At 34.4% G+C, this 26,209-nt stretch overlaps 1 protein-coding gene across 1 annotated transcript in view; it reads right to left on the reverse strand.

The window, feature by feature from the left end:
* Positions 1-16,374, reverse strand: part of LOC124368944 (importin-7-like) — a 32,535-nt gene extending 16,161 nt beyond the window's left edge. The window contains exons 1-4 of the mRNA XM_046826510.1: positions 16,257-16,374; positions 10,669-10,800; positions 6,994-7,086; positions 2,131-2,354 (exon numbers count right to left, since the gene is read on the reverse strand). Coding sequence (XP_046682466.1) covers positions 2,131-2,354; positions 6,994-7,086; positions 10,669-10,800; positions 16,257-16,286 — 479 coding nt within the window. The 5' untranslated portion in view covers positions 16,287-16,374. The remainder of the gene's footprint in view (positions 1-2,130; positions 2,355-6,993; positions 7,087-10,668; positions 10,801-16,256) is intronic.
* Between the last annotated feature and the right edge of the window lie 9,835 nt (positions 16,375-26,209).

The raw sequence follows: 26,209 nt of genomic DNA on the forward strand, positions 1-26,209 counted from the left end.
GATGCTTAGGTTAGTCACTAGCAATATGTCAGAAAAAACACGATTTGGTGACGACTCATTACTACCACTTCTTTTAAACATTCTATGTTTTTATCTCTGATTCTTTCAATGTGTCGACATAACAATCTTGTATACATAATAACTTTCCTTTCTTTTATTTGGAAAATACATCTAATTTGAAAAAATAAAGAGAACCAACATAGCACTAGCGTGGGGCAGACTGAAGTCTAACACCAACATTACACGTCAGAGGTCTACAGTGCAAGAATTTTGGTATGAGACGACTTTGCTGGTACACAAGGTCGGTTCGGTCCAATCAACAAATAAACTAAATACTTCAAAGGAATTTGGTTTATTTGAGGTTATCAATTTATCATGCACAGATTCAGAGAAATGAATATATTTTTAAGAAAAGTCATATCCTCTACCTTCTCCTTTTAAATAATATAAATTATGCATTATAAAATAATCTTACAGAATATATTCCATTTACGTAAAAATGTGTGGATATATATATTTAATGGAGAATCTATTTATGTACAACTTCACAGAGTACATCATATAAATAAAATAATAATTAGAGATCGTATGTCTACCATCGAGCAGCTAACATCTGCGCATAAAACCAGCAGACATTCTGGCATTGACAAATATAGATATAAAAATTCAAACTTTAATTTAAATGTTATTTACACATCACGTTATTTTGTTACTGTACATTACTCAATAATTTGTAATCGGCCTGTTTGTGCTCCATTTGATCAGGAACACTACAAAATCGCACGAGTAGGTTTGAATAATTCTCGCTCACGTATGAACCAGACCTTATAACATAGTCGCGGCGGCGATGGCGCTTGTTGATTCACATGATCGTAAATTGTAAAGATTTGTTTGGTTTGTAAATTAAATATATGGCTTGTTAAAGATTTTTCCACATTGAACGAAATTCATGGTTTCAGTCGGTTGGGGAATTTGTTAAAAATGCTAGCAGTACAGCTGTGTCAGCAGGTTAATGTTCTAAGGGAATGCTATCCACATCCTCATAATTGGATGTACTATGTGTCTAGAGAGTGTGACATCATATGTTTTATCTTTATTTAAAAGCTTTTACTTGACAATTCAAATATTTCATCAGTTTTTTTTATGTTTATAAATGTAAAATAAAAACTCTTATTAAAAATAAAATAGTAAAAGCTTAATAGCTAAGTAACGTTGGCAAATATGTTTACTTTGCTGCCATATTTTTCTTTAAAGTTTGTTTTAAATATTGATGTCTTGATGAATCTTTATTAGTGAGTAGACTTGCGGTTGCTCCAGGTAAGTGTAGTGCACAAGTAATATTTATTGGTTTAAACACGATTTTCCTTGAGGTCACTGCATTAAGACTGAAGCAAGTCAAGCATATTAGTTGTGAACCATGAGTTCTTTTCCCTAAATTACTAATATTCATATAATAAAATATTCATAGATTCACAAATCATTTAGAATTAATACAGTGCTTTCATATACCTTCCAATGACTCAATATTTTTAGATCTCTCAGGAACATGTCCAAAAATGAGCTCTTTGGAGCTTTTACAATATCATCGAGAGTGGAAACATTTCAAACTGTGAGGAAAGCACATTTGTGAAAATTTGAAAGCTATATAAGTCTATGTAAGTGATTTTATCTTATCCCAGACCTGACCTATTCTTCTTCACTCAAGTGCTTTAATGACACTGTATGAAACTTGCTCAAGTTAAAAATTTGTATGGACTTAAAATGTAACATTTTTCTTGTTTAGAATGGCAGTTTCAAAAGGTTCCTAGTTTTATACAGGTTTCCAATAATTGTAGTGTATCTACTCAGTCCTTATAAAATACATAATTTATTTATTAAGCTAGCTACAACAGATGAAGGAGTTCCACCAACAATAAGGAAGGGTATCTAAGATATAATTCTTAAAATTAAACCTCGCTATTCTTAGAATTTGGTGAACTTGTTCAATATCAGAAGATCCAAATTCTTGTTTTTTAAATTTGGTGGAAAAAACTAGATTGCAAATTTTCACAGTATACAACAGGAGTATAAGGCAGAAAGTTATGTAGTATAGATATGTGTGAGACTGTCTAGCTTAGCACTGTAACTTACCCAAGGAAACAATCGGTGTCGTGGATCCACTGCTTGATGAAGTGAGATGCAATGGACTCAGACGGAGGCACAGATAGATCCAGCTTGTCTATGGTCTCAAATAGCAATTGGGGATTGTAGTAGAGAGCACTGATAACCACCTGTAGACACATGGTGCGCAGTTCTGATGTCTTCACCTCTCGCATTAGCCGTTGCAGCACAAGCTCCACAAACGAAGGGATACACTGAACAACCACGCATACATCATGTAAATTAATCTCCAAAGTAATTACCACAGTTTCCGACAGAAAATCTTTTGTCAACTTATTGAAGAGCAGACACATTTAATTACTTTATTTTAAAGCCAGATCCACAGTAGGTTTCAACACTTCCAATGAAGCATATGGTTGGACAAGTAACACAGATTACCAATGATACTTTGGGGTTTACATTAACAATCGGAAGATGTTGCCTGTAATATCCCTTTCCTGCTTTATAGGAAGAAACACAGATTTCACATGTCATTTTGAAATGTGAAAGTGAAAATGAGTTATTAGTTTAGATGCTTAACTAGCACAATGCTGATGCAAAATTAAGCTTGTTATGATGTTTAAATAATATTGTAAATCATGGATGGCTGTTACATAAGATGTTTGTTATTGAAATAAGAGGTGTTGCTCTTGATATATTTAAAAGCTGTTCAACGGGTAGAAAGCAAATAATGAGTGTTGAAAAGTCGTATAGCTTACCTACATCGATTAGTTGTGGTATCCTGCAAGGCTCAGTCTTGGGAGCATTATTGTTTTTATGTATTGCAATGATTTATGTGATCAAATTTTCCTGGTTTGTGCGGATGACACTGCACCGTCTTATATTTACGAATCTAAGAAGCAATTAAACTTAATTATGCAGGATGGTTTGAATAAATTAAGATTCTGATTTGATCTGAACAGTTTGGCACGTAAATCATTAAAAGTGTGTTGAATTTAATCTCAAGAATCATCTAAATTTAAAAAAATCCTCTTACAAATAATCTCTTTTACAAGTTATGAGATCAAACTGGAAGTTTACAGACAGTGCTTTGATTATATAGGTCACGCTTTAATTAGGATAACCCCATATAAAATCCAACATGGTGAATTTATCTAGTTTTGATCATAAACTTAAACAGTGGTTGTTAATGTATAATAATGTTACTTGTCGTAAAAAGCGGTTTGTTAATTTATCTGGCTTAAAGCATGCAAGTCTCGTTAGGTATTGTTCGATTTTCGGAGTTAAGACTAGCATATATATATATTAAAAATTAAGATTTGTAATAACCTTATTTTTTTATTGTGATATTTCTTTTATTTTTTGTAGAAATAAATGTGTAACACGTATTTAAAGGTCTATGTATTTATTTATTATTGTGCTTTCCGACCATGTTTAAACTCATTAATCCGTAAATGGTCTTTAATGTTCCAGAAGCCACATAAACTTCATCCAACTCGGATTTAATCTGTGCGGCTGTCCAACCCCTCAAATGAAAATGTTTAATGACCACACAAAATTATTTTTTCTCCAACATATGGATCAAAGTATCCCGTTACCACTTTAGCTGGCTGGCAACAATCAACTAATAACAGCTGCCATTCAAAACTTACTGTAATATCCATGGAAATATCAGGCTTACCAAAAACAGTGTAGTTCTGAAAATGTCACACTTTCATACAAATTTACCAGACTTGTACAAACCGCCCTTGTATGTATAGAATATAAAAAAAAGAAAACCAAGAAACCAAAAACAAACACCCACAGTGCCTAAAGCTTTTTTCAAATTGGACATAGCAACTGCCCAACACTCATTGTGATTTTTTTCAGAAATGCTATCAAAAAAGGAACCAGTTGCTGCTTATTAGCCTGTATGTGTGAATGCCTTCTTGTTCACCAAACACACTCATGGAAACTACCTGTTTATTGTTAGTCCCTTATCAGTTAGTTGTTCATGATCACACAAAAACACCAACATGTGAACATGCATGTACGCACATTCATTATATTTGTATAAGTGGCAAAAACCTAATTTAATTTCAATAAACATTAAATCACAAAAATACTTGCTCCATTGGGACTCCAACCCGGATCTCTCACTTGCTGGGTGAGTGTCCTACTACTACACCACAGAGCCTTTACTTTTTACGATTCAATTACTTTGTATTTGCTCGTTAGTGTCACATATGTGTTTAAATAACCAAACTATATATATATATATATATATATATATATATATATATATATATATATATATATATATATATATAGTCAAAATATTTAAGGATTGTTAGAAGTTTTTTTCTTTCATTAATATAAGAAGCCTTTGTACATTTATTTTTCCATATATACACAGGGTGATTGAAAAGTAAGTTGCACCCCCTCTTAACTTTTTTGTTATTTTAGATATATAACATCTGTTTGCTGCATTCTTACTAGCTACAGAGGTATACATTATTAATGATAGTTTTCAAACTTTTGACCCCCAGGGGAAAAAGGGGTGGGTGGTTAACTCGAAATTTTCAAATAGCACTTATAGTCTTGTAATATATCATTTTAACCCATAAAGTGCTAATCTAAATTACTGTCAAACGCTGACATAAAAAAATATTTTATTTTAAATTTCTCAATGCTAATTTTTGTTTCATATACCTTGGTATTACCTTAATAAGAAAAAATAATAAACATGTAATATTACATAATTTTGAGAATTTTATATGCAGGAAAACATTTGAAATTTTGAATAAACTGCATTGCAGGATAATGTACATAGGAACACTATTTGAAAGATTGCATTACATTTATACAGGTTATTTATAATGAGTAAATTGTAACTGAAGTTCCTATATAATTAGTACATAAAAATAAATAAGTTCAGTATAAGATTTTGAAATATAATAATATGAAATTCAACACAAACTGTTAGTAAAAACAAACTAAAACACTATAAGAATAACAACGGACTGATTCAAAACACTTTGTTTAACAATATAACCAACATACGACCAACACACACGTAGTTAAACAGCTGAATGAAACGAACGTGTCTGTAGGCGTATGCCGCGTCACAGGCCATACAAAAAATGGCGGAGATTGCTTTCAACCCGAGTAGATACCGTTACAAAGTCCACCAATGGTGACAAAGCGTAATGTCTAGTCCCGACAGTCGAAAGGAAAATTGACCTGCTCTCTTACGGAAGTTTTAACAACTAATTCTTCGCCATTTAAAAAGTAAAGCTTTTGCGTTTGTAGACGTTATCCGCGTTTAAAGCATCGGCAGTTCTGCGTCTACAGGCGTTAGCCGTGTTGGAAGGGTTAAAGGTCTTGATAAGTCAGTAAAAAATACACTTAAAGAATTAAAATCGAACCACTCTAAAGAAATGGCAGTCCCAAACGTAACTAATTATTATTGATAAATTAAGACAAAACTTATTTAGGCAATTGCATATAAGCATTGTCATATTAGGAAGGGAGTAGTTGGGTAAACTACTTGTTTATCTGATTATTAACTTAAGCAATGCTTTTATCCAATCAGTTTCCCCAATTTCTAACAGTTTGCTTAAAAGACTGACTTATTCAGTTACCAAATACTTAGTTCCTACTGAGTTTAATTGTAGTTATTAATTCAGAGTATGACGTTATTAGGATAACAACCCAAACTTAATGTTTTAGTGTGTAATTCAGTATCACCTGTTCTAGAACGAATCAAGATATAAAAACAGCTGAGAATTGTTGGTCAGCTGAGAGTATGTTGGCAGAATCGAGATAGATATGTAAACAGCTGAAAATTTTTGTCAGCTGAGAGTATGTTGGCAGACTCGAGATAGATATAAAAACAGCAGAGCATTGTTGGTCAGCTGATAGTACGTTGGCAGAATCGAGATAGATATACAAACAGCTGAGCATTGTTGGACAGATGAGCGTATGTTTGCACTTCGTTCAATTGCAATCTTTTGTAATGTTGTGTTGTGTTTCAAAATTTTATTGAATAAATGTAGTTACCAATTGGTATTTTGGTTTATTCAAATCTGGGTTTAGGAACAACATAATTAGTGTGTTAGGGTGGCCACTCAAAACCTCTTTTTAAATTCCTGGTTTTTACCCAGTCGAAAATTTCTGATTGTCTAGTCTATTTTCAAACCAAATGACAACTGTAGTACTGTATTTAACCCTTACGCCAAGTGCAACGATGATGTTTCATCGTCACTAGCAATATTTGCAAGAAATTTGCGGTGCCCTAGCATTTCATTGCTAGCGATATGCAAGAGATTCGGTGACGATTTATCGCTATCACCTATTTTAAGCTCCTTAGTATTTACCTCTGTGTCTTTCGATGTGTCGACATAACATTGTGTACACCTAATAACATTTCTTTCTGTGATGTTTAGAAAATACATTCATCCAATTCGGAAATACAAAGATAACAAATAAATAAAAACACAGCAGTACCATGGGGCAGTCTACAACCTGCTTATCACCAATATAACCTGCTGCTTCTGCATGGCTTATAACTGCGATATTTTTAGTATTTTCTTTGTCAGTATCCTCCCTGTTAATGGCATCTTTATCCTAACAAGTTGCAATACATGTCATTATTGAGCCCTACGAACAGTAATAGTAGTAGACAAACATGCGCCGCATACTTGGCAATCTAGGCAGACGACAAAAAGCTAATTGTAAATTTTTCTGAATTGAGAGTGCTATTATCTGGAGGTCCGACTTAACGAAGTTGCACTGTATTGCAAAATACAGTGGTAAATAAAAAAATAAATATATGAACATAGCAAATACATTTAGAAAGTTAATATTTTATTGAGAACTAGTGCACAACTCAACAGGTTTAAATAAACAGACCTGATCGATTCTTCCCTTGCACTGCAGTATGATAACTTCCAACAGCTTGGCAGCATGACTCTCCGGGTCCTCTCCCGCATCACCGTTAAGAATCTGCAAATCCATATGCTTTCTATAATTCTATTAGTCACCATTTAAAATACATACCAGAATAATACTAACAAAATCTGAGCTAGTAGTTTGCTGGTAGAGAAATGTAAATCAATAAGTTTTAATAGCTTAATCATTTCCAGATACATTGTCACATCAAATAATGCCGAAATCATAAGGAAACACTGAAAGAACATTACGAACAAGGGAACTTTGAATTCTTTTTAGATATTTTAGAGATTGATCCTAAGGCACAGACAAATATTTAAGACTACATAATGTATAATACAAAGATTATATATAATTAGCCTACAGACTTAATAAGTTATAATACCGGAATAGGATTCATTTCGGACTACCAAGCAGCAGAATGTCTGTAGAACTTACACTACAGAGTGTTTTTGTGGCTATAAGTAGTGAATATGTTATATGTGAACACTAAACTAGCTGTAGTACATTATGTTACTATTTGTCTACCAAGCGGCACAATGTCTACAGAACACACACTATTAGTAGTGAATATGTTATATGTGGACATCACACTAACTGTAGTATACAATGTTAATACTTGACTACCAAGCGGCACAATGTCTACAGAACACACACTACAGCGTGCTACTGTGACTATTAGTAGTAAATATGTTATATGTGGACACTAAACTAGCTGTAGTACACAATGTTAATACTTGACTACCAAGCGGCACAATGTCTACAGAACACACACTATTATTAGTGAATATGTTATATGTGAACACTAAACTAGCTGTAGTACACTACGTTACTATTTGACTACCAAGCGGCACAATGTCTACAGAACACACACTACAGCGTGCTACTGTGACTATTAGTAGTGAATATGTTATATGTGGACATCACACTAACTGTAGTATACAATGTTAATACTTGACTAGCAAGCGGCACAATGTCTACAGAACACACACTACAGCGTGCTACTGTGACTATTAGTAGTAAATATGTTATATGTGGACACTAAACTAGCTGTAGTACACAATGTTAATACTTGACTACCAAGCGGCACAATGTCTATAGAACACACTACAGCGTGCTACTGTGACTATTAGTAGTAAATATGTTATATGTGGACACTAAACTAGCTGTAGTACACAATGTTAATACTTGACTACCAAGCGGCACAATGTCTACAGAACACACACTATTAGTAGTGAATATGTTATATGTGGACATCACACTAACTGTAGTATACAATGTTAATACTTGACTACCAAGCGGCACAATGTCTACAGAACACACACTACAGCGTGCTACTGTGACTATTAGTAGTAAATATGTTATATGTGGACACTAAACTAGCTGTAGTATACAATGTTAATACTTGACTACCAAGCGGCACAATGTCTACAGAACACACACTATTAGTAGTGAATATGTTATATGTGGAATTCACACTAACTGTAGTATACAATGTTAATACTTGACTACCAAGCGGCACAATGTCTACAGAACACACACTATTAGTGGTGAATATGTTATATGTGGACATCACACTAACTGTAGTATAAAATGTTAATACTTGACTACCGAGCGGCGCAGTGTTTAAAGTTGGCACACACAACTCAGTATGCTTCTGTGACCATTATTAGTGAACACGTTATACGTGGTCACTACTATAATTATAGTATGCAAAGTTAACTTGACCGAGCAGTACAAGCCTATTGCCTATTTCTGTGATAACTGTTAACCATTTTCAGGAGGTAAAAGAATATGGAAATTGTCCTGCAAGGCAGTCAGCATATGAGCCCAGCTGGTTGAGTTAAATGTATTTGCACGTCCAGCTTGTCCAGTATGATCAGTTGAAGCACTGCCCCGAAGGTGGTCTTAAATCTACACCAACTCAGATTGTGGAGTGGCCTGCCCGAAAACTGTATTAACAGTCGGAAAGGCCAATCTGCCCACCTCAATTGCTTTGACGAGCTTCAGCTTCAATAGCCACTTGAGGAACTTTCCTGCCATGTTGAGCACAAGAGAGGCTGTATGCAGACAGAGTTTCAAGATCTCTCTTGTATTTACTTATAAGGCATAGGATATTCTATTGATTATCAAAGCTGCCTCCTTATTAAGCAACACTTTCGCCATACGACACCACATCTATCCCGACGGTCCGGAAAGCTCCGATCAGTGAGAAAGAGAATTTGCCCAGACTCAACTGGAATGTCCTTGTATTCCCTGACTGAATGGGTTGAAAACAAGGCATCCACTCTGTTGTCCATAAGAGAGGAAGTCATGGTTGACAGAGTCTACGCATTGCAACTTAGTAACCCAGCTCCCAAGGATCATTGTTCGCGTTCTCCCATAACTCGTTTCACTTGTCGCATTTGCTTCTGATGATTGTTCACTTCAACGCCCTTCTCACTGTTTTAAACTTCTCTGCGGCCCCCTCGACCAACAGTAGGTAATCCTCCGCCTCAGGCTGAAGCACCTGCTGCGGGAGTGTTCTCTAATTCACGACAAGCAGACCAACCCTTACAGCAATTCCAGAATACGCCAACCTCCAGGGTCCGTCACTTGCATTTACCATTCAACTGCCTTAGCATTAAAATCAGAGACGACAATCAAATATCCATCGAGGGAGTGAAGTACAGCCTTCAGACTGTCCAGCTTTCCCTGGAAATCAGTCAAACTTGTAATTAGTTGTGAAATAGCAGCTGACAAGAGTGGCTTCATCGCTACCCACCCAAACAAAGCCCCGGAACGTACTGTAACTCTTAACAACACATTCATCTTCAGCACCCAGGTTGCAACGGTGCCAGAAGTATCATGTGACCACCATACCACACAGTTTGTCCCTATCACAGTTCTGCTTGCTTATTACAAAAATGTTGATTTAATGTACCTGTCAACATTGGTAGTGCACCTTTTTTTAAGTTTAGTGTATTTCGTATTATACATTAAGATTAGCATAGAATTATAATTATTTTATGTACAAGACATATTCAATTCCATTTTTGGAAGAAAAGACAATCAATTATTACCTGGTAAAAGTTATAAACCTAATAATTTTTATACTAAACCACACTAAAAATATTTTATACAATTTTACAATGGCCATTTATTTGTTTGCCAATAGCGTTATATAGTGGGTACAATAGTTATCGCAAGATAACAAGGTCAAGCAATGTTGAGCGTGGTTGCTGTTTGGATGTGTAACCGCTAAGCGATTCTGTTCTTGCAAAGCAGCCCACCTGCCCGGCCATTGGTGGTGGTTTGGAAGCCATCTTTAAGCCGTTGGTCCCCAGGTTAAGTGTTAAAGAGGGCTTCTTAGCCCTAACTTCGCCTAGTAAAATAAGACATCTTTACTTTACTTTACTTTTAACAATGCATAATATGCAACAGTTTTGTCACGTCATGGAATTTTTCAAACTACAGAAATGAAAATATTCTCCGACAGCAAAGTGGTCAATTTAATTCAGCCCAGTAGTACCAAGAGCATGTTGTAGTAATATACCTAGTAAAGTTTTTTTAAAGTGTCAATTTTTAGTACAATTTTTATTAACTTAGGTGATACGAGAAGACTTGGATATATGACATATGACAGAAGATACTCACAGCTTTGCACATATTAAACATGGCCAGCAGATGGTTCTGGTTGGACAGGAAAGCCTCTGTGTCCACTGTCACATAGTTGTGTAATGCTGGCATCATGTCTGTGAAATATTCAAAACCATCCTTCTCGAAAACCTGCAATACACAATTCCATTCAAATTGCAATACTGATTTAAAAAAGTCTATAGCAAACTAGCACAATATTTTTAGGAAAACAAAGTAACCAGACTGAATAAAATATGTAAGAGAATATTATGTTGACAAATATTTCCACATAACCATATTAATCCTTGGCACTCTGGAGTTAACTTGTCACTGCTGAAAAGTCCAACATCTACTGCAAATGTGCTAGTGAAAACCTTCACGGTCTTTTAACTAATTTTATACTGGTTTTGTAAGAAAATCTTAAATTTTTTTGCGTATATTAAACCATGATTTCTGTTTTGATTTTATAGAATTCTACTTATAACAAATAATGTAAATAATACCTAACCAAAAGTCCTGCAACTTTCAGCCCTCATAACTTGTGAAATAACATTGACTTTTATTATTTTTTAAATCCTCTTCTTATTATAAACACACCAAATTTCATGAACTAATCTTTTAACTCCAAAAACTTTACTTACATTCACTTTTTCAATTGGCGACAAATTCCTTTAAAGATGAAAATCAGTGACACAATGGCATACCACATACTGTTTTTGCTATATCACAAATAACGAGAAATCATAAAAAAGTTTTGCTTTCCATTACAATCGGATTCATTATTCTAGTGATTTTACTGGACATTCACTAATAAAATAGGTAAGAAAAGCACTAATAATGGAAAAATTATGTTTTTAATATTAACATAGGAATTTATTCCTATCAGCAACTCTCACAAAATCACATAATGTAAAATAAACTTTTTGACTAAATTACACACCAAAAATACCTAGACTAATGCCATAATAGAGGAAATAAATAATAACAAAAAATCAAATTCAAAGCAACAGCCTTTTTAGGATATATACTTCCATAATTCAAATATCATTTTGAGGAGTAACTGTAATTACAAACTAACTATCAGCACGCCTTACTTACCCTCAGCTATTACTGACAAAAAAATCTGTACAGTTTTCATATTTATTACATTGTTATATTTAATATTATTAACTAACAAGATTGTGTTTACCACAAATTAGGGGTGTATTTGGATCATTTAGCCAATAAACACAACTTATCAAACATTTAAAATTTAAGACATTGACTGTTAAATTTTTGCCATAACTGTGACTTCGGATGTCGGAGTACAAAGCGTTAAATCGTACAATGGTATGCTTACTATTGCTTTTACTAGATCTTCATTTATTCCCAAAGATAATTTTTTAAATTTTAACCCTTTGCATGCTAATAAATCAATGAACTTTCCTATATAATGCCAAGACAAGTAACATTTTTTTTTTTCATTAACTTCAAAGCTAATTTTTATTATAACTAAATTATAAAAGGTAAAAGCAAAAAATTTTAAAACAGGGCATTTTACTTAAATTTAGCGTATTTATTGATAAAAATAAAAAATTATTTATTTCTAATAAATTTAAATTAAATTAAATACACCTTGTTGCACTATAAAACAAAATAAATATTTCAAACTAACCACAACACTACCACACGATCAAGAATAATAGCAAGATACATAGTAGATGTGTACTCGTGACAACCGAGAAAGCAGTACTAGACGGATATGTTTGGTTAGGGCTCTGTAGGAGACACAGTTAGACAAAGGGCGCCACTGAGTGAAGGTCATTTATAAATACTTCCTTGGCAACCACGAGAAGCACGGAGTGTGCACTGGGCATTCTGAAGGGCTTTCAGGAACTAAAAAACTCTCCAAGAGACATAATCTATAATATCGGATATACAGTAGAACCTCTCATTTTGTGTCATGGTCGACCAAAAAGTCGAGTACCAGGAGGAGCGAAAAACGCCTTTCCCAGGTAGAAAAAAATACATGTATCCAGTGTACTTACAATAAGCGAACAACTTTACTGTACTTGAAAATACTAGCATTCCTATGTTGCTAAATACATTTCAAACATTCAGTTTTTCAATTAAATGAAAACATGAATAAAATGTAAGCGCATGTATAGTAACTTATTTAGAGTTCAGTACACGGATTTCAGTAAACTACCCTTGTTCAGTAACAGATTTCTGTTTAAATTTTGTCAACATTGACCTTGCGGAAGTGTCCCTCCATTTTTTTGCCCACAATACATCCATCGGAGATACATTTGGATGTTGCTCAATGTATTTCAGCGCAAGGTCGAAGACATCTTTAGCAGCAGAATGAGTCATTACGTTGTCACTTGTGGTTTCCTCTTCATCTGAGTCAATTTCTTTTTCCTCAGCTATGTTCTTCACAATAGCAATGACTTGGTCGTCACTGAGCTGTGTGCTTCATTGGCTGTCTTCTGTAACATCACTTTTAACAAGCCACTCTTCTACATCTGTCATCTGGAGATCATGCTGAAATACTTGTAGATTTTGTAATGTTTCTGTTTTGTCTGTCTCAACATCTGTTTCTGTCGAAGTTGGCTCATGATCAGCCTCAGGTTTTTCTTGCTTCATTGATGGACATTTTTTTCAATCCTTTTGAAGAGTGGTTTGTTTTATTTCATCCCAAGCTGCAGCAAAGATATAGATGACATCTTCGATATTTAAACTTTTTATTGCCTCTAAAAGGTTACATCCTTCTTCTGTTTTTACCACGGGAGAGCAGACATATTTTCTTCTGTATCTTCTCTTTAGCTATTCAATGACGCTCTGATCCATAGGCTGTATTAAAGGTGTAACGTAGGTTGGTAAAAATGAAGCCTTTTTGTTTCCTGTTTTTAGTTCAGATTCAGAGGGGTGACTGGGAGAGTTATCTAAGATTAAAACAGCACAAGCAGTTGAGTTTTTAGACTTTAAATGTTTTTTTACTGAGGGGGAAAATTCGTCAAAAAACCACTCCTTAAACAAATGACTATCCATCCATGCAGATGATTGATTACTGGATTAAAACTGGAAGTGTTGCCATGTTTTAACTTTTTAAACACACTTGACTTCTTAGATTTCCGAAAGACGAACAATGACTTTTTGTGGCTCCTGCGGCATTGCTATAAGTTGTAATTGTAAGTCTGTCTTTAGCAAGCTTTTTTTACTAACATAGCCTCAATTTTAACAGAAAGAGTGGTTTTTGGGAGCATTTTATAATTTAAGACAGTTACATCTACATTGTAGACTTGTTCAGGTACAAATTTCTATTCTATGACCTACTTTTCAAATTTTTCTAATTATTTTTTAGCAGAGTTATCATCAGCTGCGAGTTTTTTCTGCAATTATAACATGACGCAATTTCCATTTATGTAGCGACCCTTCACTAGCGCTAAACCTTTGTAGATCACCTCCCAACTTGTCATGCAACTTATGGCTTTTTCTTTTACGATGAGGCCAGACAATGATGTTCATTTGTACCTTTCCTGACAAAACCAAATCCATAACGCTTCATTAACGAGTTCCAGTTTTGGTTTTTCCAACATTTTTCTTTTCAACGCATCATTTGTCTTGCCTGTCGTTGAATACATTTCCAAATATTAACGGATTTTCTTCCAGTCCTTTACCATAGTCACCTCTACACCCAATTCAGAAGCTAGTTTAATAACAGACTCACTATGGTCCAATCGTTACAACACTTCAAGTTTCTGTTTCAAAGAAACTCAAACACGTTTACGTTATTGAGTTGCCATTGTCACAAACGTAACCTCACATTAAAGCACTTCACAATCCGTAGTCATGAATTGGGGGGAAACACAAACAGTATTTACGTTAACAAACATTAAAAGATTGTAGTCAGAGTATATTCCACATCAACAACCACGGGTGAACTGACGGTTTGTAGCATGAAAACAAAGAATACTTTAGTGTAGATGTGTCTGAACAGGCTCGTCAATGGAGCATGGTCGGGTCACACAGACGGTCGCATATCGGGAGGAGACGGATGTGAGAAGGTCGGATATGAGAGGTTCTACTGTAATTATATTTGGCGTTTTGGCAAAGTCTACCATTCTAATATATTAATCTACAGCGTGGGAAAGGTGGTCATATATTTGAATCTTACCTCCCCACAGTTCTATACTACATTACATTACTCTAATAATATTCTTTTTGAAAGGATAATAGGAATTTAGACATTTTATTATGATACAAAAGGGTCCCATACCAAATAAACACAGTCATTTACCTCACCAACTCAGATTTTAATGAAATTTGGTATGCTGCACACCCCAGTTAGACTAAGAAAAATACCCAATGTAAACTCGATATCACTTCTGGTTTCAAAATTATGCCTCATTAAAATTTGTAAAAAGCTCTCAAAATTGAAAAATTGACCTGTTTATGAAACTTTAAACTGCTCTAGCATCTCTCAGAATCAAGGTAAAAAGATGGGAGAGATGTCATTTCAGCATTTCCAAAGATGTATAATACTACAGGGGGTCAGAGTAACATTGTTTTTAACAATTTCAAAATAAAAAATTTAATTTAAAAAAATGCCTCTTTAAAATGTTGAAAAATCTCAAATAGTCCTTTCATATTGGTTAATTATAATTAATTGATAGTTTGTTTCATAATGGGATCATAATTGGTTCTTACAGAAAAATGCGTTTCAAACATTATTACATTAGAATTTCTCCTATGAATCATTGATTTAGATGGATTTACGATAATCTTAAATTGAAAGAAAGATTAGGTGAAAGTTATATGATAGACCTAACAATAGAAATATATCTATAAACTTGGTCTAAGATATCTTAATTTTTACAATTACTTTGAAAGCCTAATTTAATTTTTTAAGTTTTAAGTGTATATTGCTATTCAAAAAAAGAACCTTATAGTAAAAAACCTGTAGCTAGCTGAAATTTTAATATAATTTTTACCTGAATTATGATAACAAGTTTAATGTGTTACAAGTGGCTACAGTTTACACACATCATTATTTAAATAATACACTGCTGTAAACTCTAGTAAAACTAAGAAAAATTTAAGTTCTAATTATTATTTAATGGTGAATATCCCAAAAGATATTGTTACTTTCAAAAACATTCCATTGCCAATAACAAACTTTAAAAACTTATTTGTATCCGCTAGTATGTATGCACTGGGTTAAGTATGTTTCAATTGAAAATTTCCAACAGGACATTCTGTAGTTTGTTTTGAGATGGTTAATTGTTGTACAGTGTTTTGGTATGATTATTTTTGATATATATAATGATCCTTTAATCAGTATTTAGTTATTATTTTATCTTATGTTTTACTACTATATATTATTTGAGTTATTATTTTGGCATAATTACATTGAACTATAACATAATTTTATTCTCCTCCACAAAGTTAAGGTTAAGATTTGTATGGATAATTAATGCTTGTAATTGTGCATTAATCTATTCTGTATCATTGTGAAATTAAATATATAAGTAAAATAAACAAGCTTGTTTAATACTTCATATATTTTGGTAAATTTGGGTTAAAATTGATGTTTTTACATATATATTATAAATAATGACTCATACCTGGTACATTAGCTCAAATACTTTCCACATGGCAGGAGATATTGATTTACTTGTTAGATCATACACAAGAGAAAGTGCTTCTTCATAGAATTCTAGAACATACAAAATAAATCCATATATAGAATGCAACTACTAAAATTCACCTCGATCATGATTTAGCTTACTAACATATTCATTTCAAATAAGATTCTGGGCACTATTAATATATGCTGCTATATATACAATAACAATAACACATTGATGATATGAAGTAAGGATCTACACTTGTGTCACAATAATTATAGATCTATTGAAGCACTATAGTAATAGTAGATCAAGGTTTAGTAGATTTTAAATATATCGACTAGAATGGTGTAAACAAGCAACTAGAATAAATTTTATTTGTTAAAAACAACTATTGAAACATTGTTGGATTTGTAATGGTTTTATTAAACAGTAACGATAACGACAGAGGCAATTAGGCTTTCTTTCATTGAAAATAGAAAATCAAGAGGGAGTATTACCACTAGGTTTTATTTCAAGAAACAGTTTGTTATAATTTCTCTACAAGTAATTGAACAGTAGTAATGGACAGACAGGCCCTGTACTTGATGTGCCGTGTGGGCCCGAGGTAGATCAGGGGTAAAAACAGCTGATCCACATTGCACACGCACACGCACGTGCGCACACACACACACACACACACACACACACACACACACTGCACATTGCATTGCTGATCTCTGCACATTGTTGAACTCCTGGTTGTGTTCACCCACCTTAATCTCTCTTCCTATATATCCCCTTATTTTCATATATTTCCATTTTATATATATATATATATATATGCAGCTAGTGGAAATGATAACTGTCCGTCAAAAACCCCCAAAAAGTTAAAAATTGATATTACAGATACATTGGCTAAGATCCTTGACCAGCTTGGTATACCATTATCATTCAATATGGTGGCTGTTTAAAATTGTTTATACCTCAAATACTTTTAGATATATCAATACAAGTACAGAGTAGAGCGCGGTAATTTGCTTTTTTGCACTGCAGGCTGTGGCGGCACTATTGGTCAAAGAGAGGGGAGAGTGGGCGTGGCTTATAGTGGCTGACGGGAGATTTGTATTCCTCCGCCTTCCAGTTGCCATCATGCAGTGGACATGAGAGGAGAGGTCGTTTTGTGTTGCAGCGTATTTTTCAAATGCCCACTCGATCATTGCAGTGCAGCGTGCTTTTCGTTTACGATTCGCTGTTCCCCCACGCAGACGTGTTCCTGGTCGGCAATCAATTGTAAATTGGGTGACTGCATCACCCCCCCCCCCCCCCACCCCCCCCCCCCCCCACCCCCCCCCCCCCCCACCCCCCCCCCCCCCCACCCCCCCCCCCCCCCACCCCCCCCCCCCCCCACACAAATTTTTGCACATATATACCTATAATATGGACAACAAAGTACGCCTATATATTTTTTTCCTTCTTTATTTTTTTACATTCCTATTAAAATAAGCATATAAAGCAGATATGCCTGTATGTCCTCAAACAAGACAAATGCAAAAGAATCAGTCACATTCTCCTCATTCATTTTTATTCAAGTTATAAAACTGTTGTACAATGACAAAAGAAAGGGTCAAAAACTATATTTGCGAGATTGTTAAATTATATTTTTTACAGACAAAACATTAAAAAAAAAACAGAAAATATAGTTTTATCAATGTGAAATTCAATGTGGCCCCAAGATTAGTTTATATTAAATCTTGATACCTCTTGAGAAAATCAATGTGGCTGGCTGTACACATAGTATCTTGAACTACCAAAAAAACAACAAATAAGGAATAAAACGTAAAACTATGCAAAAATTAAAGTGACCTTAAATTAATTGTATTAACTATACAAAACAAACATTTTCAATTTGACATGTCAAAAAAATCAAAAACCAAACACACTACCAAAACCTGGTAATGAAAAAAGTTTATCTTCACAACGCTGGTTACAAATCACTTTTTCCCATTTAAGTTTATACCATGGCGCAGTTATTAGTAAAACAGCATTTTGTCTTCGTCCCGTTACGAAGGGTGTTGGACCTCTGCAGAGCCCCATCAAATCATTGTATTTATCTTTCGATCAGTTTTTGTTTCATTTTTCATGTAGTCTTTTGGGCTTTGAACTGGGATCTGATGTTACTTTTCTGTGCACTAGTCAAACTACTGTACTAACTGTCTACTTGGCTTGTTTTTTTTTATGAAAAAAAGTTTACAAGGTTCTTTTCTTCAATACTATGTATTCGACCATACTATGGCCAGATCCACAATGATTTCCTCCTTCGTCTTCAATTCGTACGGTAAAAATGATCCTTAGTTTAGTTTGTCTAAGGCCATGAAATTCCAAGAAATCAGAAGTTTCCATACTGTGTACGGTCCATATGGATGTTTCCCACGTGCCAGGCGTATAATAGATTTGAGATGTGGAAGGTAAAGTGAACCTTGCAATTCAGTGCTTAGTGCAGAACTTAATTGCACTATGGGCGGAATCGCCCTCATATTTGGCCATGGTACGACTCAAAGAATTTTAGCAATATAAATCTGATAACTTTTTAGAAGTACATACAACATTAAGTAACCTTTGAAGCAATGGTATAGTGTTTGTTCTGTTACTACCGACCTTGCAATTCCGTCAGACAACAAAAATACGTCTTTGACATTCTTGGTCTCAATATCACTTAAGTAGTCATACAGACATGACGCGAGTCACATGATCCTCTTCGGCCCTAAGACCATCAAAGCCAAGACGTACCAAGCTACAATCTTTGTTGGCGGATGTTATATACAGTCATGTTGTAAGTTATAAGTCTTCTATGGTAGAATAACTTACTGTCTGCAGCTATAGGCAGCAGTATTATTTGCTGTAAAAAGTGGCACATACACATGACTCATCTACCATAAGATCCTTAACGTGTTGTTTGAAGGCCTCAAAGCTTTTTTTCTGAAATATGGGCTTGATGGCGTTGTTCAAGGTCCGCTTTTTTATTAGGATCGCCACTTTTGTAGGCATTACATAGCCCGCATTGGTCCTTTTTTGGGTGATGAAACCCAAGGTTCATTTCTCTGAAAATATTTGAGTAGGTGAATTAACTGGTCTTTATATTTTCTGTTTTAATTTCCACTGTTTAACATTTCGAACATTTTATATAAACTCTGGTCCGGGTGCAAATATTCCTTTGAAGTTGATGCTCTACAGTAGTGAGATTCAACACATGGGAAACGGTATTAATGTGGTTGATAACTTGCATCCCGAACAATTTTTGTCCTGATCTTGTATAACTTTTGAGCGATCAACCTTCTCTTTTCTCCTTCCAAAACCCCAGAAGTTCTTGTATCTTTAATAGTGATGTCCTAACCATTTTTTCTGAAACACATAATGTGTTTTATAAAAAAACTTTTTACAAACAGGAATTTCACTTTCCTTGTTTGGGCAAAAAATATACGAAACGTATATGATCTTCGAGACTGTTCCTTTTCCAGTTGTTTATCTCTTAGAGGCTATTTTTATACATATCTTACAATGTATTTCCCTCTGCAGTTGGTGGCTTCCAGTTCCAATAGAAATCAGTCCAATATTTGTTGTCTTTATTCACCAGCAATTAGAGGTTATATTTATTTTTCCCCACAGTAAAAAACTAAGACTGACAGCTGCTAACTTTTGTTATTGTCAACCTCTCCTCCACGTGAAAAATCCCCTCGAAATTCACAGAAGGGCTATTCAATGTTCATGTTCAACAGCACTAGAAAATAATATAAATACTAAATTGACCGAGACCCATAGTTAATGAAGTTAAGTGATTAATAACACAAAATAACAGATACACTAGTATGCCTCATGCCCTCTAGTGATACTGAACAAGTTTCGAGATTAAGAAACATATGGGCGTAAAGTGCAGATACGCCTCTAAGTCTCTGTTTACTAACAGGGCTGAACAAAATATGACATATGGTCGACAGTAAAGATAGGAAAGTCCTGTATGTCTCTTGTATTGAAAGCATAATGTTAGATACAACCCCAATATTTTTCATAATAACTTTTAAACCGTAGGAGATGCAGATACGCCAGTATGTCTAATTGGATAGAGCGCATAAAACATAGTGGGGTTTATGGTCTTATCCTTCAAAATCGATAATTTTTCAGTTACAGCCTTATGTTTATTGCACGAAACGATTTATAATGGGACATTAAATTGTAGATATAAATAAAGTTCAAAATAAAAAGGCAACACAAAATTTTTATTAGCTAAATCACTATAAAACATATACCAGACGAATTATATAAATTTCACTTGTGATAAATAATAAAAAAGAAATGCATGGGAATTTGTAAATATACAAACTAACCTAATAGTGTTCTTTTGAATGGTAGTCCTCGAAACAATCCCTCTGGTATGTAGGGCTGGTTCTCCTGTGCATGTCTTGCAGGAGTAGCAGGTCTCGCACCGTAGAGCCTCTCTTTGAACACACAACGCAGCGTGATTTGCTTTTTTATCCCTCTTCTTTAGGAAATGTTTTCCATTGAGTCTTTCAGAGGAGAGGTCCTTTCTGATGGTCTATATACCTTTCCTTCTTTCCTTGATGGTGTATTTCTAACTCCAAGGTCCTCAACAAGATCTCGGAACTAAGACTTCTTCGGAAACTGTCAGGGTGCGTGAATGGTGTTTGTCATAATAAAACTTTTAATCTGCATCATTTTTTATAAAGAAGATAAGAATTTATCATCGCTACTTCTAAAAGCCAAAAAAAGAACTTTCTTGTACGAACGAAGGGAAACCGACCTCAGTGATGGGTTTAGGACACGCACTACCTGAAGCCGAAACTGGCAAACAAAATGTGCGCGCACTGTTAACGGTGTCTTAATTGCTCGTGTCGGCGGGGAAGAGTGGTTCTGGACCAACCGCGTCTATTGTTTTCAAAACAATGGTAACGCGACAGCTATTTATTTGTGACGCTTGAACACTAGGTCAATAACCCAGACACATGGTTTGACGCATACCATTAGTGACCAATTGATCAGGATATTAAAAGGAACATTAAATTTTGCTATAGACGCAAGTTTATGTGTCGATGCGCACGTAACCGCGTCTTTGGCCCGTTTGGAGATTAGTTTTGTCCCCTATGTGCCATTACGGCCGTCTGTGACGTTATAAGGGTTAACCTTATCAGGAAAAAAAATATATCATTGCCATCAAAAGAAGCGAGTTTTATTATATAAGTTAAGAGGGTTCAGAATCATAGGACATGTGCTGGTGTTTTAAACAGTATTTACCAAAAATTATCATTTCCTAGTGGAGCATCTACTTTTTAGAAAAGACAAAAATTAAATGTTCTAATTGTAATTCTGGTTACCTGTTTACAAACCAAAAGAAAACACATGTTTGTGAAAGAAAAAATTGGAATCTGGCGAACATTGCATGGAAATGTTTGCATTGCAAGCCTCAATCTACTGCTGCAACAAAGGAAAAATTGTTAAATACATTAGCCCCTACAAACAGATCCGGACTAACCAATTTGCTTTTATAAATGCACCATCCACATTTGGAATTGGGAGTTTTGTTTGTTTGCTAAGTTCAGATTGGATTATTTTCCCAAGATATTCCAGACTTTGTTCGTAATAATTTTGAAACCTTTTCATCAATAAAAAGTTCTTTTTTTTGATGTTTATCAGTTGGTTCGCAGCTCCCTTTTTTTCTTTCTTGATTATGGTTTGTAATGCTTTTGTCTTTGGAGACTATTAGCTCTTTACTCTGAGCTAAGTATAATTTTATCTGTAATCCATTTTATAATGTTGTTAGCTTTTTTAGGCAAAATAGTACATGAAAATATAAAAATCAATATATTTTTTATTAATCAGGCAGCTATGGTGGTTAACATTTAATCTCATTGAACCTGATGTAACAGACACTTTTATAAATATTCTGCCAACAAATAAAATCAATATTGTTTCTAATTTGTTAAACAGTTTCTTTTTATAATTGAATTTATTGTATCTTCAAAGTACTTTAGTTTATAAAACAAATCCAGTTCCAAATAATTAAATATTGTTAATGCTACTAACATTGTTTTTGGTGAAAAAAATAATTTTAAAGAATCTACAAAGGATGTGTGAGAATAAAATAAGTAACGTAATTCAGTTCCTTCAAACATCAACCATGTTATGTTATGTTCTTTATGAACATTTTGTAATAAAATAAGTGAATAAAAATTTCAAATTAATCCCATAGGTGATTGCTTTAAGTTCTGTGTTGTGTGAATAGAGTGAAAACAATGGCAACAATTAATGCTGTGATGAGCTGAGCAAGGCGTGGAAACGAAGGCAACCCCCCTTATTGGTGCTGGAGCAGAGATGTGGGTGGTGGGTGGGCAGAAGATCTGTGTGGAGACGCTTCAGGTGGGCGTTCTGTGCGCAAGTGTTGTCCTTGAAATTAACCTCTGTGAGTATAAACAACACAAAAATATTTAACCTGTCGGACCATTATCCTTTCATGTATGTACAGAATAAATTATACCCCAATTAATTTGCACTATCTCTTATTCATTGTGCAATGTTTTACAAAATATTTTGAGGAAAGTTTAGGGTCATTTCCTACTAACTTCCTCTTTCCTATTGGCTTTATAAGAAATCCTTCTTTTATAAGCCTGATGACATCGTTAAGGAAATAAGACCAGCTTCACCAAAGGCTTCCCAAGAACTGTATTAAAAAATATTTAGGCTTTTTTCAGAAATCCCATCTCACCAGTTCTAAAGCATGAAGCAAACTCGCTTGCTTTGCTAGGACGCCTGGGCCATGCAGTCACAGGTAATTTTACAGCCACCAGGTAGGAAGTTTTTTTATTTATCCAGCTCTATTGGCAAACATCCAAATCCAGTAATCAATCTCTTCAGCCACGAAAAACACAAACTGGTTTTTCAGTTTAGGGGACCGTTGCATAAGCCATTAGTTGGGTGTAGGGTGCGCTAGTGACATCCAATTATTGTTTCATTGTCTTAAAAGGTTCTGCAAGCCAATAAAGACTCTGGTACAGACATATAGAAGTTTGAAAAGTCTATTAATAATTATCATCTGTGATTTTTTTGGTGTTTTCAATTATTGTGATGTTGATTTAAAATGGTTTTTAAAAGACTCAAGAGAAAAGACGACTATGATCGAAAGTCGAATATGGGACAATATCAGATGGGCCTTCTAATTGATCATCAGGCCCAATCCAAAATATACAAACAAGGCAAAAAGAGATAGAGCTATGTTAAAAAGATATTAATTTGAGTTTTGCCCTAGGAAATTGCTGTAGGCTCTACTTGATTTAATTTTAAGCTTGTTTTTAAATCTTGTGCAGAGCAGAACTTCTTAAAGGTTAATGAAATTTAAAGGAGAGTAGAGCTGATGTATATTTATAAAAACTCATGAATAATATCTATTACCAAATTTGCATTTTTTTTAATCACTTTTTACAGAATTGAGATATTGAACAGCAGTGTTTACTATTGAACTCAAGATTTAAAAACAATTTAAAGTTATATGTCACATAAATCCATTTGTATTTAAATATTAAACTTAAATCCAAGATGATTGGCAAAAACTCAAAACTGATCCTACAAGAAAATTTACCTTAATTTTATGGAGAAGTAAATGTGTAATGGGATTTATAGATCCAATAAATCATTTTGGGTTTCAATCCCCATTTCAATCCAAAGAGTCTTTTGCTGGCCCCAAGGGCCTTTGTCGCTTTAGGTATTGTGCTCTCAATATGTCGGTTCCAAGTCAACTTCGCATTCAAGATACTCCCAGATTCTTGACTTCTTCTAGAGTGGTTTTATCCTGATACCTTCCATGATAGGTTATTGCTAGCTGAAACTTTCTTTTCGTGGTAAAGGGTTACCATATTTGTTTTTGATGGGTTAATCCTTAGACCTTCCTCATGACATTAGTTGCTTATGAAATATACTAGCTTTTGAGTGAGGCATTCCAGCGTTGCCTTTGTTTTTCCATTTTAACATCAAGAAAAAAAAGGGGGGCAAAAACTCATTCGCCTAGAGGGAGGGAGAGAACAGAACCCTTCGCCTGAGTGCCAGCCTTTCCAGGCCGTGAATAGTGATTGATTAATCTGATATTAATCTCCAATCTTTGCTTTTAACTAATTCTACTTTTATGTTTAGGAGGGCTACATATACACTTGACAGTATCTAGGGCAACTCCAAATCATTTCCAAAGCTACCGTCCATTAGAATGATGTGGCTACTTCGGATCGTAAAGCTGCCTTCAATATCCATAAAGACGCTGACTAGGGCAATCCTTTTCCTTGAAGGTGTCCCTCCACCTCGCTTCCCCCCTACCAGGCTGTGGGGTTAGGGTGGTGGTAGTTGACTTACCTTCTACGTAAGCAATATTGATTTAGACTGAGTGGAAGTACCTGTTAAGGTTTCGTCTCTAATTATGTCTATTAATGATTATTTTTCATATTTTTTCACCATGCGGGAGGTCAGCCTTATAGGTCTGTATGAGTTGGGTTAGAGTCGGATCTCTGTCTTTATTTTTTTGTACAAACACCACAAGTACTGTCCTCCATGTTCTGTAGAATAAATCCAAGGGCGTAACTGCCTTCTAAATAGAATGTACAGAGTATTTTTAATAAGATATCCACCCTTCATGGGAGAAGGGCCGTGAAGACTCCATCCGCCCCCATGGGATTTAAATGGCTTAAAGGATCTTATTGCCCTTTCAATACTTTTCTGATGTAAAGATTATTTAATTTAAAAAATGTAAACATTTGATAAATTGTGAAGTGCCTGATGCTGGAAAACTTTTTTTTTGATTCAGAAAGGTCCCTAGCAACAAAATAAAAATTATATTGAAAATTTTTGTATTCGTTTATACTAGTGATAGTACAATAAACCTTTTCTCCAATGCTCCAAGATTCTACAAATTTGGTATCGTTAGTTTTGTAATTAAATTTGCAATATATAGTCATTCTTGCAATGTTTACGTAGGATTATATTTTTGTGTGTATTAAAGTTTAAACATTTTAAATGTTGTCATTTTGAAATGGAAAGTGATAATTTTTTCTTAGCAACATAGATGCCAAGTTTCATATTATTTGCTCCGAGTTCTGAGATATGAATTTTAAAAATAAAAAACTTACATGGACAGATAAACATTAAACGAAGCAAGATAGAACATATGTTTGAATGAACGTTTTTGCTTGTTTTTGTGCCTACTATCATATTCTAAAGTTGTGCCAACCTCTTACGAAACACCCTATATACAGGGTGTCCCGTAACTCTCTGGACAATAGTATACCACGTTATTGCTCAGGTAAAGACAAACATAATTTACCATATGAACATGGGTCTCTGATGCTTAGTTTCCCATATGTCTGTCTGTATGTGGTTTGATATATATATATATATATATAGTATATATATATATATATATTTATATATACATATATATACTTGAGTAATAAAATCTAACCTGGATATATATACCCTAGAAATATATATATCATTATATATATATTTATTGTGATTTATTATCTTTACTTAATACAAATACTAATTTCATTTCACAAAACTAATTTTTACTTCCAGAAATAAAACCTTTATTTCTGTTGAATATTACATTTACATTAACTTTATATGGAGTTCTGAAAATTAACTTGGTGTTCTGTTTTTTGCAGTCGTGATGGAGGATCGTGGTAATTTTTCATACGAGAAAACGAACAATGAGCACAGTGAATGCAATTGCTTAACACCAACGATGTTTAGCGAGTATCTGAAGATAGCACCTGACGGGTTGGAAGCCGTCGTTGTGAATGCATAATCCTTTTGAGAGTGTTCGCTGTAACCCTCTCAAGTGGACAGCGGAGTTTGGGTACTCACGAGGACAACCATCCACAGCTGTAGGCGTCATGCAGAATAGGCTGGGCGACCAAGAA

Source organism: Homalodisca vitripennis, chromosome 1 (genome assembly GCF_021130785.1).
Source record: "Homalodisca vitripennis isolate AUS2020 chromosome 1, UT_GWSS_2.1, whole genome shotgun sequence".
Taxonomy (NCBI): Eukaryota; Metazoa; Arthropoda; class Insecta; order Hemiptera; family Cicadellidae; genus Homalodisca; species Homalodisca vitripennis.